This window comes from Atractosteus spatula, chromosome 4 (assembly GCF_055471065.1).
Source record: "Atractosteus spatula isolate fAtrSpa1 chromosome 4, fAtrSpa1.hap1, whole genome shotgun sequence".
Classification (NCBI taxonomy): domain Eukaryota; kingdom Metazoa; phylum Chordata; class Actinopteri; order Semionotiformes; family Lepisosteidae; genus Atractosteus; species Atractosteus spatula.
The window spans coordinates 66032993-66049430 of record NC_142709.1 but is presented as its reverse complement, the minus strand read 5'-3'; the positions used below and the strand labels follow the sequence as shown (position 1 = coordinate 66049430).

Below are 16438 nucleotides of genomic sequence, written 5' to 3'. Positions count from 1 at the left end.
CCCCCAGACTATTACGTGTTTAGTAAAGGGAATGCCAGCGAAACACACACAAAAAAATAGTTGTATAATAGTTTAGATAACAATCAACGAAATTTCACCATCCAATACCAAACCCTCTCCTTCCAGCAGCATCGTTCATTCAGTTAGCATAGGGCTTACTCTACTACGAAATCGCCCACATTGCCTGCAAACATGGTTTTCCATGTGAGTCTTATGACAGCCTTACATAAATAGATTGGCGGCGCGTCGAGCCAATTGGCGTCCTCTGACTTCATCGCCTACTATTTGCCATGGAAACCCGGGGCTGGGAGCCAATGGGCGCCGGGCGGGGGGCGGAGCCCGTATTGAGGTCACGTTTGCCACTCCGGGTTTTCGGGGCAGCTGTGGAGCCGAGCGAGACTCAGAAACTGGAGCGCAGCAAATGTTCCTGAGGACACAAACGGGAGGCTACCTGCCGTAAAACCAAACACAGGAGAGCAACGGGAGCTTTTCGAGGGACGAGCTGACCCCCGTTTTTTTACTTTTTGGGTTTCCGCGCAAGGTTTGTCTTTGCTTCTGTGCTCTTGCAGCTGAAGAGTTATCCGTGTTACTGTGCTAGACCGCCCGCTAGCAGGTTGTGTAACACTTAACGAGAGAATGGGTGACACGCTTTTGGATTGGTGATTCTGTTTGCTTGAATGAAATAAAGAGTGATGCGGTGCTCTAAAGTTTGCCTGCTCTTCCCAGTCTGTTATTGCATGTATTGCCTTCTCACAGATGAGAATTTTCCGCCGCGCTGATTTATTTAGCGACTTTATTTTTTTTAAAAAAGGGGGTCTGTTATGTAAGCATACCACCGGTGGGTCAACGTTTTTTTTTTCCTCCTCTGGGATTGCGGTGGGTCACTGGAGTAGCACTTGCTTGACAGCACCTGCCCTGCCTACTGTACATAATCGTGTCGGTTCATTTTCCTGCACGGAAAGAGCTGGGGGGGGGGCACGAATAAGTTGCCTCATCACGGAGGCTGACGGAGCTGCAGGCGCTCGGAGAGTTTTATCTTCAGTCCTGCCTCTCGGTTTTAACCTCGCTGATCTAGTTAAAAAAACCGTGCAACTTTGCTACAGTCAGTGCAGACCCTGCTGTTCGTGAGCTTGTGATTCTGGCGTTTTTAAGTGAATAAGGCAAGTATTTATTATTATTTTATTTCTTAGTGATGGGTTATATATATCAAATATTGAAAGGGGGAAAACTAAAGTACATGGAGCTGGAAAAAAGATGCTCTCAGAGCTTCACTCGGTATCATATCAAGCCGGTTTTCTGTTCTGCCAGGAAGTGATATATTTTCGTCACCCATGGAGGCTCATATGCTGTAAATAAAAAAAAATATAACGTAGAAAAAAACTCAACCTATTAGCACTGGGACAGTATTATTCTTGCACTTAAAATGACGACATCATTTCTACCATTATTGCATTTCTGATTAGAACGAATAAGCCTGTTAACAAGTTAATTCGCTCATTCGACTGATACAGTAATGTATAATTTGGTATGTGAAATGAATCGTATTGGATATACCTATGCAGTGTGCTCTCTATAAGCGTTGGGGTATTTAAAATAGCAAGTTTTTGGTGGCGCTATGTGGGTCAGTTGCGAAGGGAGGATGTAGGCTAGTGTAGCCAGTTGCTGACTAGACGCGTGATATGGAGAAAATCTTTTTTTTTCCTCCTAATTTTCAAATGGAAAGTGAACTAATGCCTTATGCGTGGGTGTAATTCAACAAAGCTGTGTAATCCTGAATGTGCGGCTATTCCAAATCAACTGACAGAGATTCCGCAGTTTTTTTTTTCTTCAGCGTTTGCGATATAGGATTCTGCTTTCATTCTGTTTTCACCCTTGTTTGTCTCGACATGTTAGATGACACAAATATACACTCCTTAATATTTATTAGTCCATTTATTGGATATGCCGGTTTTAAGAGACTGTTAAGGGTTAGCTGCATTGGTTTGCTTCATGCGAGATCCCTACAGCCCATTGTCCCACTGAAAACAGGTTATTAGACATACAGCATGATAGTTTCTCCTACATTATATGCCCTAAATACCTTAAGCTGGCTTTACTGAGCTGTGCCTCTATATGCTGAGTTGCCAGTCACACCTGTTACATGGATATCTGAGATGTAAGGAATTTTAAACATTATGTTCATTATTTTTGAGATGTAGTTTGGTTGTGTTACACTATATTTCCATGTTTCTTTATTGATGTAACATTTTTGTGGGTGTGGGTGTGTGTGGACTACCTGTGGGTACTACTGTACATCTATGGATTTAGATAATCAATTGTCAGAATGACAAAAAAAGGTTTAAGTTTTTATCTGGGAATAATGAAACTTTTGAAATGAAATGATTTCCCCACCTTGAAATCAACCTTCATTTTCTATCGGGTTTTAAAATCCTCCTTATCTTTCATTTTCTGAACAGGCAGGCAAATAAATCTTTGAACCCTAATTGCATGATAAAGGAGAACTGCTGAAGCATATCGAGTACAGCTTGTTCCATCTAGCTAGTTTTACAAAGTTCATTACAGTTTACATGATCTTGGTGAGTGAAAAGGGTACATTTTTATTTTCTCCTTTTATACATGTATAATATATTGTGATTGCAAAACAAGTTGAATCTTCATATTCATTTAAGGTCGTATATCCAGGTAGAAATATGATTAATATCAGAAAAAAAAATGATACGAACATGTTTCTTGGAGGTCTTTTGTTGATGAATGTCCAGTTTTAGCGTACTGTGGATTATATACTTTGATGGCTTTTAATTTGCATATCAAATGAGAGGGGTTTTATATCTGCCCTTAATTTTCCATCATGCTTTTATAAATAATTCATATAATATAAGACAAGTTGAAGTCCTCCATGTGTTTTAGTAGCATGAGATCAAATGCAGTTCTAGGTTTAATCAAACTTCATTACATTTTTATTAGTTTAAAGGGAAAGTGGAATTATTATAATTAACTTAAATGGATTAGACCAAATCTGTCCACATTCATATAGCAGAACATTTTACTGAAGCAGTTTAAGTCAAGCTCCTTGCTCAAGGGGTAGACCCAAAATTTGAACCCACAGCCTTCAAGTTGAGAGTCAAGGGACTTAAATGTTGCTTCACACTCTGTCCTGATCTGCTGCTACTTGAAGGACAATTGTTTTTTTTTGTATTGAAAAGCCAAGACTAAACTATCTTCAGTTATTTGAATACAGTGCCATATGGAAAGTACTTATTATAGATGTTGCATTCAGTTTTTAGATTGTATTGAATTTCATATTGAAGCTTATCTGCAGCCTGTAGAGGCTGGTGGGGGGAAAGCTGACTATGTACTGTAAGTGCTACTGAAGGGCAGCTCGATAGGAAAAGGCTCATTTCATGAGTCTAACTGTTTGGTTTGACTGGAAAAACTGCCGAAGAGCAGAATCTTCACTTGATTCATAAGATGATCTTTTGGAGTCACAAATGGAATTAAAAAAACAGGAGTTTGCATCCAGATCATATCAGCCTGTTCTGGAATGTAAAATTATTGGACTTTGCTGACCTTAGATATAATACTTTTCTGCTGACACACTATAAAGACATCAAGTATACAGAAGAAGAAAAAAACAGCAAAATTAAACGTGTGAAATAACTGTTGGAGTCCCATCATGGTATTGTGTGAAGGAATGGCAAAGAAAAAATGTATTGCAGTACTTGTAAATTTGAATGTAGTCTTTGAGGATGGCATATTTTAGTCACGTTTGGTTTGTGTCTTTTTTTCTTGCTATTAACCTCAAATAATTAGTAAAGGTATGAGAAAAGCTAGTTTTAACTTATTTCATTGAGGAGTTTGGAGATTGGTGAGGTGAGATTGCTATGAAACTGGACCAGTGTTTTTTTTTTTTTTTTAGATTTGTGAAGGAAATTGACTTGCGTAGAGGGAAGTAGGTAAATCCAAAAACCTTCAAGGAATCTTAATGCAGAAGAAAGTGTTTGGCTGTCCTTGTGATACAGCCAAAATTTAAATTGCATTCTGTTTCAAGCAGAACTTGTTGTTGTTTGTATGGAAAGAGTAATATTGATTGGTTTACAAAGAGCATGTACCATAAATAGATGTATCATCTGGGTTGTGTGTTGAAATAGACTGGAAAATGGTTGCGGGGAAAGTGACAGTCAGTAGGAGTGCGCCATTACAGATAATCTTTGAGACACATTCAGAGCTTAAGACTATGGCACGTTTTGTGTAAGGATGGGGGGCCATCAGTTTACTTCTTTGGCTCTTGGAGTAAATGTAGTAGATGGCAACAGAGACTGACTGAAGATCTAAGCAGTTTAAGCCTATTATAGTACCTTAATCAATCATTCAGGTGGGGACTACACACTGGTGGTGGTGGAGGGGAGTCCCCATTACCTGTAAAGCGCTTTGAGTGGAGTGTCCAGAAAAGCGTTATATAAGTTAAGCAATTATTATTATTATGATTATTATTAATGTACCACAGACACTTATGTACAGAAATTGTTGAGTCCTACAATTGGGAACTACAGAGGATGGGCTAGAAAACCTACTCAAAATGGAAAATGAGCCAGAATCTGAATAAAAAAGCGTGTGTTTTTTTTTTTAGATTGTAGACCTTTTCTGAAGGGGTCACAAGTGGGTTGTCATGAGGGGACACCGAATCGTGCAGGAAGCCTGTTGGGCACTTGTGTTTGACAGTGAAGTGAAGGTGGAAGCTCGGTGCGCCATTGGCAGTGATGACGCACACACAGGCCTGCCAGGGGTTATTGTAATGATTATTTTCATTGCGATGTACAGATGTGCACCACCCACTCTCGAATCATATTACAAATAGCGGGGGAGAGGTAAAAGCAATTTCTCTTGTACAGTCTATTCATTTATATTTTCACATCCGGTAAAGTTGCCTAGCCTGGTGAAAGCATGGAAACGCATTTCAGGTGGTTTTCCAGAATGCAGAGGAGGTGCTGTGCATTTCTGTACAAGTAAACGTCGAAAGTAATTGTTGGTTTGGGCCTTGGGCCAGATCTCAGAGGAAGGTTCAAGTTATAGGAGCAGTATAAATAGCCTACCCATCATTGGTGCCTTGTACAGACAGCATTGCGAAAATTAATATGATATTTATTTTCTTATTTTGTGTATCTAGCTACGCATTCGTGCTAAAAGCAAGTTGGGTTCTTATCTGTATCCAATTAAATTATGTAACGTATTATATAAATTGAGCCTTCAGTTTAGTTTTGTACTTTTGAATTATATAAATGTCTTGAATACAATACGGTGTTATGAAACTCTTGGTGGGGGGGAGGGGGGGATAAGAAGCCTGAGTTTAATCAAATTAAAAGTACACCTCAGACGAGTAAAAATAGTTTACTTTACCTTTACAGGATACATTAAAAAATTTCCAGGAGACATTACAAAAGTACTAACTACAGTATAGGTACAGTAGAGAGATCATCAAATAACCTGTTCCTCAAAAATAATGACTTACAGTAAACTCATGTTAAATCAGTGTGTCCTCATTTATAATTTGTTTTTCCAGTATTTATAGGAAAGATAATAAGCGTCTTACTCAGCAATGTGCTGATTTTCAAGACATTCAGCATTTTGGTAAGCTTTCTTCAGACCAGGTTACTGTTTTTTTTTTTTTCTGGGGTCTTTTTCATTAATCCATTATTAGAAAGTGGCACATTCTTGATAGGAGACTAGTAATCTGCAGCCTGTCCTGGTAGCTTCTGATTAATAACATCACAGGGCATGCAGGGGCAGTTTAGATATGCCAGTTAAACTGTCCAACCAGAGGAAACCCATTGAAAAAATGTAGGGTCCCCCAGTATTAATCCACTTAAGAGACCAAGAAAACTTTCTGTACTACATCCCTAGAAAGATAGGGAACCTTTGCTTTTTCTAACCTGATTGATTTAAAATTTATTGATTTAATAATAAATAGATCTTTATTGTGATATTATGGGAGATTCAGCTGAATTAAGAGTATTTTGTTTTCATTAGGAAGGTATTTAGTTCTTTGGTGTTTAGCCTGATGGTAGCATGAGTAAGAGGCAAAGATTTTTAATTTCTCAGAATTTAATTCCATTTAATACAAAAACCAGACCAATGTCAGTCCAAGACAAAGCTGAACTTTTTTGGATGTTTTTTTTGTGATGAAAATGCTCTGGAAATAGAAACATTTTCTCAGGTCCCTGGGAGGTGTTTGTAGACACTGCAGTTTGTTGCAATAACATTAGGACGTCATTCGCATGTATCACAGCTAAAGTCTGCAATTAGCTTTTTTTGTACATTTAATGGGAGAGATGAGAAGTCCTATTCTGAATCATTGCATCCCATTTTGGGCACAAAATCATAGTGAGAAAAATGCCTTTGGTGAAGATGGTGTTTCCAGAAACTGGTGATACAGATTATTCTGTTTTAGTAGGTCTCATACGAAAAGACTATTCCCACAGATAAATGTCCTACTGTTCTTACTGTTACTGGCTGCATAAAAGATTAAACAGTGAAATAGGATGTATATGTTGTCTCCCAGGTCACATTTAAAAGTAATTGTAGTACAAATATATTGATTTTTTAAAATGTTTTAATAATTCAGAATTATTTTTGAATTGAGAAGATATTGATGTCTGTTAAATTTGTTAGATATAAATTGGTTTTATTCAGTACTAAGGATGCGATAGCAAAAAAAAAAACCCTTACAAACGTAATACGTGCAAAATGGGATGTTGTGCTGCAGCTTGCACAGGAAACTCGCTGTCTCTGATTGGATTAAACTGGGAGCATTCGAACAGTTGACTGTCATAATGATGTTAGAGAAACTTTAAGTCATGTCTTTCCATTGCCACAGGAAACTTCTGATCTTACAAAGCGGTGCTGCTGCTTGTAGTCAAAACTTGGCATGGAGTGGAGTTGGGTTTTGTCAGTCGTTTATGCATGACTAGCAGATTGAACTCAGTTTAATCATAATTCCATAAGCAGCGTTACCACCCTGTAGCCTAACCTCATCAAATCCCAGAAGTTCAGCAAGTTTGGGCTCTGATAGCACTAGTGTGGGAAGCCTCCAAGTTAAAGAAAGCTGTCGTTGTCGCTAGTGTCAGTGGACCAGTAGGTGGCGTTCTTTCCTTTCCACCCTTTTTCCAAACTAAATCCCTTGTAGGTTCATCAGGGACATCGACCTGTAGTCCACATTAAGCCAAGGTCCTGTCTACGTGTGCTCATTAAAGACCGCATGGCAATGTTCGTAAGGGTAGGGGTGCTCACCCTGGTGTCCTGGCAAAACTCCCCTTCAGGCCTGTACTGCCTGGCCTAAATTAAATGGGCTGGTAAAGCAGTTGCTCATGTCTCTGCCTGGTCTGCTGTCTCGTGGGGTTCCTGGCATGTCATGGCCGTCACATGTCACCTGAGGGCTACTGCACATCTCTGGAGGAGAAGTGGGTTCCTTCCTCAATGTAGAGTGCTTTGGGATGAAAGTCTTATACATATGTGAACAGCTAATTAGTCTTTTAAACATCCCTTTACTGGGTGAGAGGTAAGGGGCATCAGACAATTCCCAATAAAACAGGACACTATTGTCTTTCCGGTACATGGAGCTTCAGCCCTGGAAAAGTAGTATTCTTGTTTTAGAAGTTACCCCACATTTTTAATGTTGAGTATCAAGACGTGTGCACTGAAACAAAATCCACTTTTAACAAAAAAAACAGTTTCGTTGTTAATTATGATATATAAGCAGTCTAAGTGAGCTTCACTTACAGTATCTACTACAGTATACAACATCATTCTGTTGTGATTGTACCGGTCTTCACTTAATGAAATGGCTTCTCTTGAATATCGCCCAAATTCTATCTGCACAGGTCACTTTATTCATATGTTTAATAGAAAGTATGCGTCATCTCACTAATTTAGTACAGATGTGCGTACAGTATTGGTGTATATATGTTCCACGCACAGTGCTCTGTTAACAGCTGTCAACTCATGAAAGCTGGCTTTATGTTGCTCTTTTAATGAGACTGTTTACTCGTTAGAAGGTGAAGATGTGAATAAAGCCAGTAGTTTCACCTGTGGTAGGAGAGATATAGTATATTGAAACAGTGTAGGAACTGTGAATTTGAACAAGCTTCACAATTATTATATAGATTTATATAATTTGAATTATTTGCTTCATTGTCTCATCTTTTTCTGGGGAGGGGATTTGGTATGTGCAGTTTAGTGTACAATGCGGTAGAAGTGTGTATACATTGGTTATTAGGGCTTTGAAGCGAAAAGGGGTTTTGCAGAAGGCTATTCAATTACACCTTCGCCCACGACAGACAACCACATGGTGAAGCAGCTGAGTCATGTGCAACAAGCTAGTGACGACTGACTGTGACGTGTCAGGTTGGCAGCAGATCTACACGAATGAGCTCCATGGTTTGATGCTCAGTACAGCCTTGCTGTATGTGACCTCAGAATGCCTCTTGAACTTTTTCCATATGCCACTTTCGACTTTGTGCCAGAGATTGAGTTTGCAGAACAATGAAGCAGCGGTTATCAAGTTGAGTAAACTGAAGTGAATTCAATTTCGCTGGCCTGGGTGCTGTTTGCATTTGACCTCTACAGTCTTGGTGTGCAGCCACATGGACATTTGTGCAGGACGTAATGTTCCCGTAAACTGAGTGTTAATTCTTGTCTCCTTGCAGTTTTCAATGTGTCTCTAAAAATACTTGGGTATTTTTAGTTCACGCTTTTTTTAGTTCATGTTAAACATAGTCTCAACTTGAGGATTTTCCCCTACTTTGTTCCCATCTAACTGGCTGGAGTACTTCTTTAAACCTGTGACCTACTGTAAGCTTGTTTTCAAATTGCAACGAAGCCTGTTTCTATTTGTAGATACAGTAATCTTGCCATCGTATTTAGTGCTGTAGTAAACAGCTGCTAATCACTCTTAACATGTTGTACAGTAGCACATATTACTAACCCAAATTTAAATAACTGTCCATTGCTACTGTATGTTTCAAGTGGCTTCTGTGAGCTTTACTTTGTGTTGGGATAAATTTATTTTCCTATGTAGTCTCGCTGGCTTTTCTTTATACTCCTCATCAACAAGCCTGGAATCCCCTTGTGGAGTACAAGGCCTTCAGTTCTCCATACTACTGTGACCTTTTTGTTTCAGACAGATTCATTTGAAAGTAAGTACACAGATACAAAAGAAAGCAAGTTAAAATTATTCTGTCTCGTCTTTGAACCTAGCGGCTCTGGTAAAGGGCACAGAGAGACAGGTAGAATATACCGTTCACTGATCTTTCTTTGAAGATAAAGCATTGCTGCTTCATGTGCTGGCTTTTGGCTTTAACTGAAGGTGGTCTTTATAATTGTCAATAAATTGTGAAACCATATATTTACCAGAAGTGTTTATTTTTCTTGCCAATCATTTGTTTTCTGGTTGAGTCTTTTGCGACCTGTTGGCTGTGATTTTAATGCGAGACGCTCTGCGCTGCAGTAGTCCTAGAACTTTAAACCTAGACAGCAAACTCTGTATTTTATTCTTAAAATGGCAATTTAGACTGGGATCCATTGGCCTCAGATGAATGTTTGTATAAAGTTAGGATACGTTGCAATTTTATTCAGTCTCATTACGCATTTTGTTCATCACAATACAGCAGAGGAATGCTTTCTTGAGGTTGGTAAAGGTGTATCTTTAATAAAGCACATAAGGGGGCTTCTGCCCTTCTCTGGAGTATAAAGTGGGTTGCTTCCTAAATGTAAAGCGCTTTGGGATCCTTGGGATGAAAGTCTTATACATATGCAAACAGCGTATTAGTCTTTCAGACTGATTTATAAGAAGATCTTCTTATGTATTGTTTCCTTTTTGCACAGGACTCGATTTGCTTCTGAGTTTCTCGCCGGCACACAGCAAGAAGGGAGATGGGATGATTTAATTCCGTGCAGAATCCGACCTTTGCAGAATTCGATGTCCGAAGATCAGGGTACCGGAAGGTACCTGTACTCCACCTTAGAGGAGCAGACCCCCAGCCCGCGCTTCTCCTACGGAGACGACGCGCCGGGCGGCTCGCCCGTCCCGCCGCGGCACAGGATGAGCGGCTTTGCGGGCGCGGGCCGGCGGGAGGCGGAGCTGGCCCTCCACTCCGACGGCAGCGACAGCAGCCAGGACCAGCGGGCCTCCCCCCGGCAGGACCCGCGCGCCTTGCACGAGGACGTGGAGATGAAGAGCAGCGGCTCCAGCGCCAACGACTCCAACGGCCACGAGTCGGCGGGGAGCTCCAACGGCCACGAATCACTGGGGAGCTCCAACGGCCACGGGAAGGACTCCGCCCTCTTGGAGTCGTCGGAGAGCAACAAGAGGTGCCCACTCTGACTTCCGCCTCGCGCCGGCGTTAAATCGGGGCTTGTTGCGCTTTTCGCAGGCGGCGCGGAGTGTGTGAAACAGGACGATGCCACTTGTGATGAAGCTCGGCAAACGCTGGGCTTCTTTCTCACTCTGCAGGGTCAATACCAGTATAATCCAATTTCTGAGAAGTAAATGAGCAATAACAGGCCTGTTGGGTTAAATAAAGCAGAGTTGTGTGATTGGCAGTTTTGTGTGAATGTTAGTTTGTTTTGTAGAAAGGCCTCATTCTTTAAATCATTTCTTAAACCTCTTGCTTGACAAAAACTGCATTCATTTTTTTTACTATGTATGTCCAATTTTGTGTGCTTTCTATGAAACATTGAAAATGCTCCCATTTTGCTGTTTTGTTAGGAGACCAAACATTGGTAATCAAATTGTGAAAATCTAATTCTGGACTTCCTTTTTTAAAAAAATTAAATTCTTGTGCTGTTTTTTTCTTATATAGTTTATTTTCAGTGTTTTTGCCTTTTTGTAAGGTGCGTGAAATATTTTTGTAGCATCAGCTTTTTCATTAAGGTGAGACTGCCTAGATACTAGACGAATTGATATAAAATGTACATTTTATAATCTAAAATTTTAAAATCTGCAGTTTGTACAGTGTAGGAGCCAGAGCTCAATAAACAGAGAAGACCCTTTCAGAATCAAGAGCAGTAGGCCTGTGTGGCTGGGTGTAATCATATTCCTGTCTTCTGTCAACACTTCCTGCGAAAAAATGGGAAAATAATTTTCCTATTGTGAACCACAGTCCGTTCCCATAGAAACAGACTGCTTTGTGTATATGAGTAATCATGGGCCGCCCATGCTGCAGTTGCACTAAATTAATTGTTGGCCCTTCCTCTACATGTTCTGATGTGCAGCGGTGACACAATATTTGGAATTGTTGCCCGTAGAACATACTTGGCGAAACACCAGCTGAGCACACACCCATTGATGTTCTTCACATGTTGACGTCACGCGTCCCATCCTTCAGCGAAAGCCTTTAGTGTGTGGTATTGGGTGTATTACAACGTCGGTTTGTATGTAGTAAGACCAGTATTGCTCTCCGAGTTACTTTTCAAAATCTAAAACACGGGGGCTGTACAGGCGTGTGCTTGTCCTTCTAGCTGTGCAAAAAAAATCAGTTGAATTTTAATTCTGGGGAGAAGTAGGAGATTGTAATAATGTGCACAGGTTTTCACTTCCCTTCAGAATGTTTTCATGTCCTGAAGAATTTTTGATCATAGGCTTGCTAAACCTTTTCAAGGAGTCCCACGTGATAAAAATCAAATTGAAGCAGGTCATCAGTATATATCATGCTGCTATTAATCGTAAAATAAGCAAAATGTACTGTATTTGGAAATGTCAGGTCCCCTGTAAATGCTGTCCAAGCTGTGTGATTTTACCCACTATTTGTTTCTAGGGACCCCTTGGATAGTCTTTGAGAAACCTCAGGGGCCCATAAAGCTCTGGTGAACGATACATACCCTAGACAATATGTATGGAACTGTGTCACTCTGAGCCTGTTCAGACTTTTACCCACTTGCAAATCTTCTGCAGTTGTCCCATCATTAATATCCTCAGATAAACACTATAATATTACCTTACAGTGTATTTAAGAAAAGCAAAGGTAGTTATTTTTAGATGTTGTGTTCTTGTTGTGGATTATTTGTGAAGTTGCTTTCTAAAATAAGCTCCTTGCATGGCTAAATAGCTCTGCTAACCCATAAGCAGTGTACTGCAAATAGATGGCTGCTGTTTATAGCACTTCTATTTCTTAATACTTAATCTGGATGAGCAAGGCTATGGTCCAGAAAAGCGGGGATTTACAGTACATAGTGGACACACAGAAATTATTATAATCTCTTGAGTCTATTAGCAAATAGTGTAGTCTTTATGGATGGCATCATTAAGGTGCCTCGGTGCTTTTGTTATCTTAGGTCAGACTCAATTACATGTTTACAAAGGTCTTGATACTTTTTTCTAGCACTACCCACATATCCTTAAAACTGCCCTTCAGGTACTCTGAAGTGCTTTGAAGATGTCTGCAAATGGTTGTTTCTTAAATCTACGAAGATAAATGCTCTGCAATTCTGTCTACTGAAATGTGCTTTGTTGTGTATTAAGCTGCCATTGAAACCACCATGCAGTGTTTTGTGTAGTTAATAAGAATGTCCTCATTTTGTCTTCGTAGTTCGAACTCTCAGAGTCCATCTCCGCCCAGCAGTTCAAATGCCTTCAGTCTCCTCAGTGCCAGTTCCGAGCCTGACAACCCCTCCACAAGTGGCTGCAGGTTAGTGTTTCTGAAGGTTATGAAGGAAGAGTTAAAGTGAGGTTGCAGATTGTCTAGAAGTTTGGTTATGTCTGCTAGTGGTTTATGCAATCTTCATATTTTGCTTGTGTTTCATATTCCCCAGTGTACATTTTCTGTTTATTTGCTTTTGTTTGCGTTTCTGCATTTCTTTCGCGTGAGGAGTCTGAATTACAGCGCAAATAGCCTGGCTCTAGTTACCGTGCCTTTCTCTGAATTGTACCTTGCAGTAGCGAACAGTCTGCCAAAGCCAAGACCCAGAAAGAGTTGATCAAGACGCTTAAGGAGCTCAAAGTGCACCTCCCTCCGGAGAATAGAAGCAAGGGAAAGTCCAGCACACTGAGCACCCTGAAGTACGCGCTGCGTTGTGTCAAACAGGTCAAAGGTAAAAGGCTTGCAATGCATTTTCATGATATTTCGGCAAGTAGTGCTGAGCTATGCCTGCTCAGTTTGACTGAACTTTAAGATTGGATGTAATATGAATGTGGCACAGCAGTGTGCAGCACCATGGATTTTAACATGCTGCAGGGTTTGAATGTGAGCTAGCCTTAGATGCTAACGTAAAGGGTTGAAATAATATATATGTAAATGTGTTCAAATTTGTTAGAACAATTAGTACCTATTGTGCAAGAGCTTGAAGCTTTTAACACCTGTGCTTTTTTAGAATTCCTAAATTAGCAAGGATCCATGATTAATATATGGGAACGTGCATTTTCTCCAAGTAAAACAAGTTTTATGTCTGTGTTGACAGCCAATGAAGAGTACTACCAACTGCTTATGATAAATGACAGCCAGCCGTCAGGCCTTGATGTTTCCTCTTACACAATTGAAGAGATAGACAGCATTACTTCGGAGTACACATTGAAAAACACTGTAAGCATGCTGTACTGTAAGGAAATATCTGTGGAACTCCCTGTTCCACAAATGTTGTGTTTTTTTATACATTTGCTGTGAATAATTTAGCATCATTTACAATTAGGGGGTCTTATTAACATAAAATTGATAACTGTTATTTGTGACAGTTGTAATGCTGTGTAGTGTTCTAAAAGCCTGTTGCGCAGCTAATTAGTAAATTAATGATTGGATCACATTTCTGAGTTGATCCTTGTTTCCTGTAGTGTGTGCTATAGTGCACAGTTAAATAAAAGAAGTTGACCTCATTGTAGTCCGGAACCTCTGTTTTCTTTCTCAAACAGGACATCTTTGCAGTGGCAGTTTCTCTGATCACAGGGAAGATTGTTTACATCTCTGACCAAGCCGCCTCCATCCTGAACTGTAAAAGAGATGTCTTCAAAAACACCAAATTCGTGGAGTTCCTCACCCCCCAAGATGTGAGCGTGTTCTACAGCTTCACCACTCCCTACCGACTGCCCTCATGGAGTATGTGCACTGGTGCAGGTAACATGCTCAGAGCCGTCGCAGCTCTTCTTAAACCATGTTGAATTAGGGCTCTGCTCACAGTGAGGAAGCATCCGTGTGTTCCTGAGCTGGTCCCTTGTTTTAACACAAGTAGGGAGCTGTGTCAGCATGCGTAGGGTGCAAAGGAACAAGTAATAGGTTTGTTCCATGCTGAAAAGAGAAGAAGAGAAACATGACATTTCGGTTGTGCTGCCTTCTTTGGGTGTGGGGGGTTTCTTTTCTGCTCTTTTCAGCATGGAATAAACCTTTACTTGTTCCGTTGTTTCAGTACTGCTGCTATCTGAGTTTTCTATGCAAATTTAATTTGTGTAATAGTATTGCCTTTTGCTTCTAAAAGATAGATTTGTGGATGCAAATTGAAAAATGAATACATGCATTTTCATTATTCTGTTTTTATTTTTTCAGAATCCTCTCCTTCAGACTGTGTACAAGAAAAGTCTTTTTTCTGCCGCATAAGGTGCGTGTTAATCTTAAACCAAAACCATTTTTTTCTGGTTTCAGTCCTTTTATCATTTCATTGTTTGAATCTTAATCGTGCACTTTAAATCACTTTCTTTTCTCAGACTTTCTGATTAGTTTACCTTACAGTTCTTTAAAATCACTGCTTCCTGTCAGTTGTACAAATTTGAGTACTTCGTGCTTTGCAGAATCTCATTCTTTTAGCCTCTTCTAGTGTTAGTTGTAAAAAAGTGGTGGCTCATTTGTGCCACCTGATGGAAAATGAAGTAATTACATCGTTTTTGCGTAGTGAAGGGAAAGTCCTGTTCCATCACTTTTGACTTTGCCCAGCTTGTTTAACTTTATTAAAAGTATTTAAGAGCTCTGAGTTACTGCTTTTTTCACTTATGTGTATTGTGAAACATGAGCTAAAACGTAGTGAAACAAAGGTAAGATTTTAAATGTAATTTTTCATTAATAAAATAATCCAGCAGTGTACAGGACATATTTTCACCCATACATTAAAATAAACCACAACAGCCAAATAAAAATCCCAAGATAAAATATTCAGCAGTCGTTTATTTGCTGGAAATGTTTATTTTCTTGCTGCCGTTCATTTCTGGTGTCCTTGCCTTGTGCTGTGTGCGTGGTTCGGCTGTGCGGTCTTACTGTGTGCTGCGTGTTTCACAGCGGGGGGCGGGAGCGAGACGGGGACATACACTACTACCCTTTCCGCATGACGCCATACCTCATGAAAGTCCAGGACACGGAACACACAGAGGACCAGTTCTGCTGCCTGCTGCTCGCTGAAAGGGTTCACTCTGGCTATGAAGGTAAACTACCAGAGCAGCATGCACGTACTGTACATCTAGAAGATAATAGAGTTCCATTATGGACAGTATGTGAAGAATCTGTCTTTGAAATTTACTAGTCAATTCTAAACTTTAAGGTACAACAGAAGTCAGTTATTCTTGAAATTCCCAGGAGAGTGGTCCTTCATGGCCATACAATCAATTGCTTGGAAAAAAAAGAGTATAATTTGTCATTTGGAAGGCTACGTAGTATGATTATTGTTAATTATGTTTTGGTATTTTTTATTTGCATTACAGCACCCAGAATTCCAACCGATAAAAGGATATTTACCACTACTCACACCCCAAGCTGTGTGTTTCAGGATGTGGATGAGAGGTGGGAGGATTGTTTTTTTAATTGTTTGTCATCTTTCACTGAAAAATTAATGAAATTGGAAGTTAATGAAAACTGGTTTAGTATACTTCTGCATGGTCCTATATAGTTTCACATAAATGACAGCACTGGATGCTGAACAGGTCCTTGCAGTCTTGTTCCATTTACTTCCATGCAAGCCTCCATCCTGGACACAAAGTGTGGCATTCGATATGATTTAGTGCCCTCTGGTTTATTGCCCATAGGAGAAACTTCCCTGAGGTCCCATTTCTGTGTTCACCAAATTTTATTGCTGCATGATTCGCAATTTTCACAGTGCAATTGTATGCATATATCTGCTTATCTTATTGGACACCTGTTCGTTCACAATGACAAAAATGTAAGCAAGCCCTTCAGATTTGTTAATAGACGATTTAAAAGTAAAAAAAATACTGTTGTTTATCTTTATCAGAGCTGTTCCTCTCTTGGGCTATCTGCCTCAAGATTTGATTGGTACACCAGTTCTGCTACATCTGCACCCCAATGATCGTCCATTGATGTTAGCCATTCACAGAAAAAGTAAGTTCATTCTTAAGATAAGAGTGAGGGATTTTCAGATCCAGGAGTTTGTGAACCCCAGTTGTTGATTGTTCAGGGGCTGCTGCAGGTTTGATTTTGAAAAATATAAGTTGTGATGCATCCAAACTGAGAATCTCACTGTT

The 16438-nt window shown here is 39.9% G+C and overlaps 1 protein-coding gene across 3 annotated transcripts in view; it reads left to right on the top strand.

Moving 5' to 3' along the window:
* The first annotated feature begins 385 nt into the window (after nt 1–385).
* per2 (period circadian clock 2) overlaps nt 386–16438 on the top strand; it is a 28010-nt gene continuing 11957 nt past the window's right edge. For all 3 annotated transcript variants that reach the window (XM_088914508.1, XM_088914507.1, XM_088914509.1), the window contains exons 1-10: nt 386–541; nt 9877–10362; nt 12579–12677; nt 12926–13080; nt 13447–13568; nt 13892–14093; nt 14520–14571; nt 15243–15385; nt 15662–15740; nt 16189–16295. In XM_088914508.1, the coding sequence (XP_088770634.1) occupies nt 9971–10362; nt 12579–12677; nt 12926–13080; nt 13447–13568; nt 13892–14093; nt 14520–14571; nt 15243–15385; nt 15662–15740; nt 16189–16295 (1351 nt within the window). In that variant the 5' untranslated portion in view covers nt 386–541; nt 9877–9970. The remainder of the gene's footprint in view (nt 542–9876; nt 10363–12578; nt 12678–12925; nt 13081–13446; nt 13569–13891; nt 14094–14519; nt 14572–15242; nt 15386–15661; nt 15741–16188; nt 16296–16438) is intronic.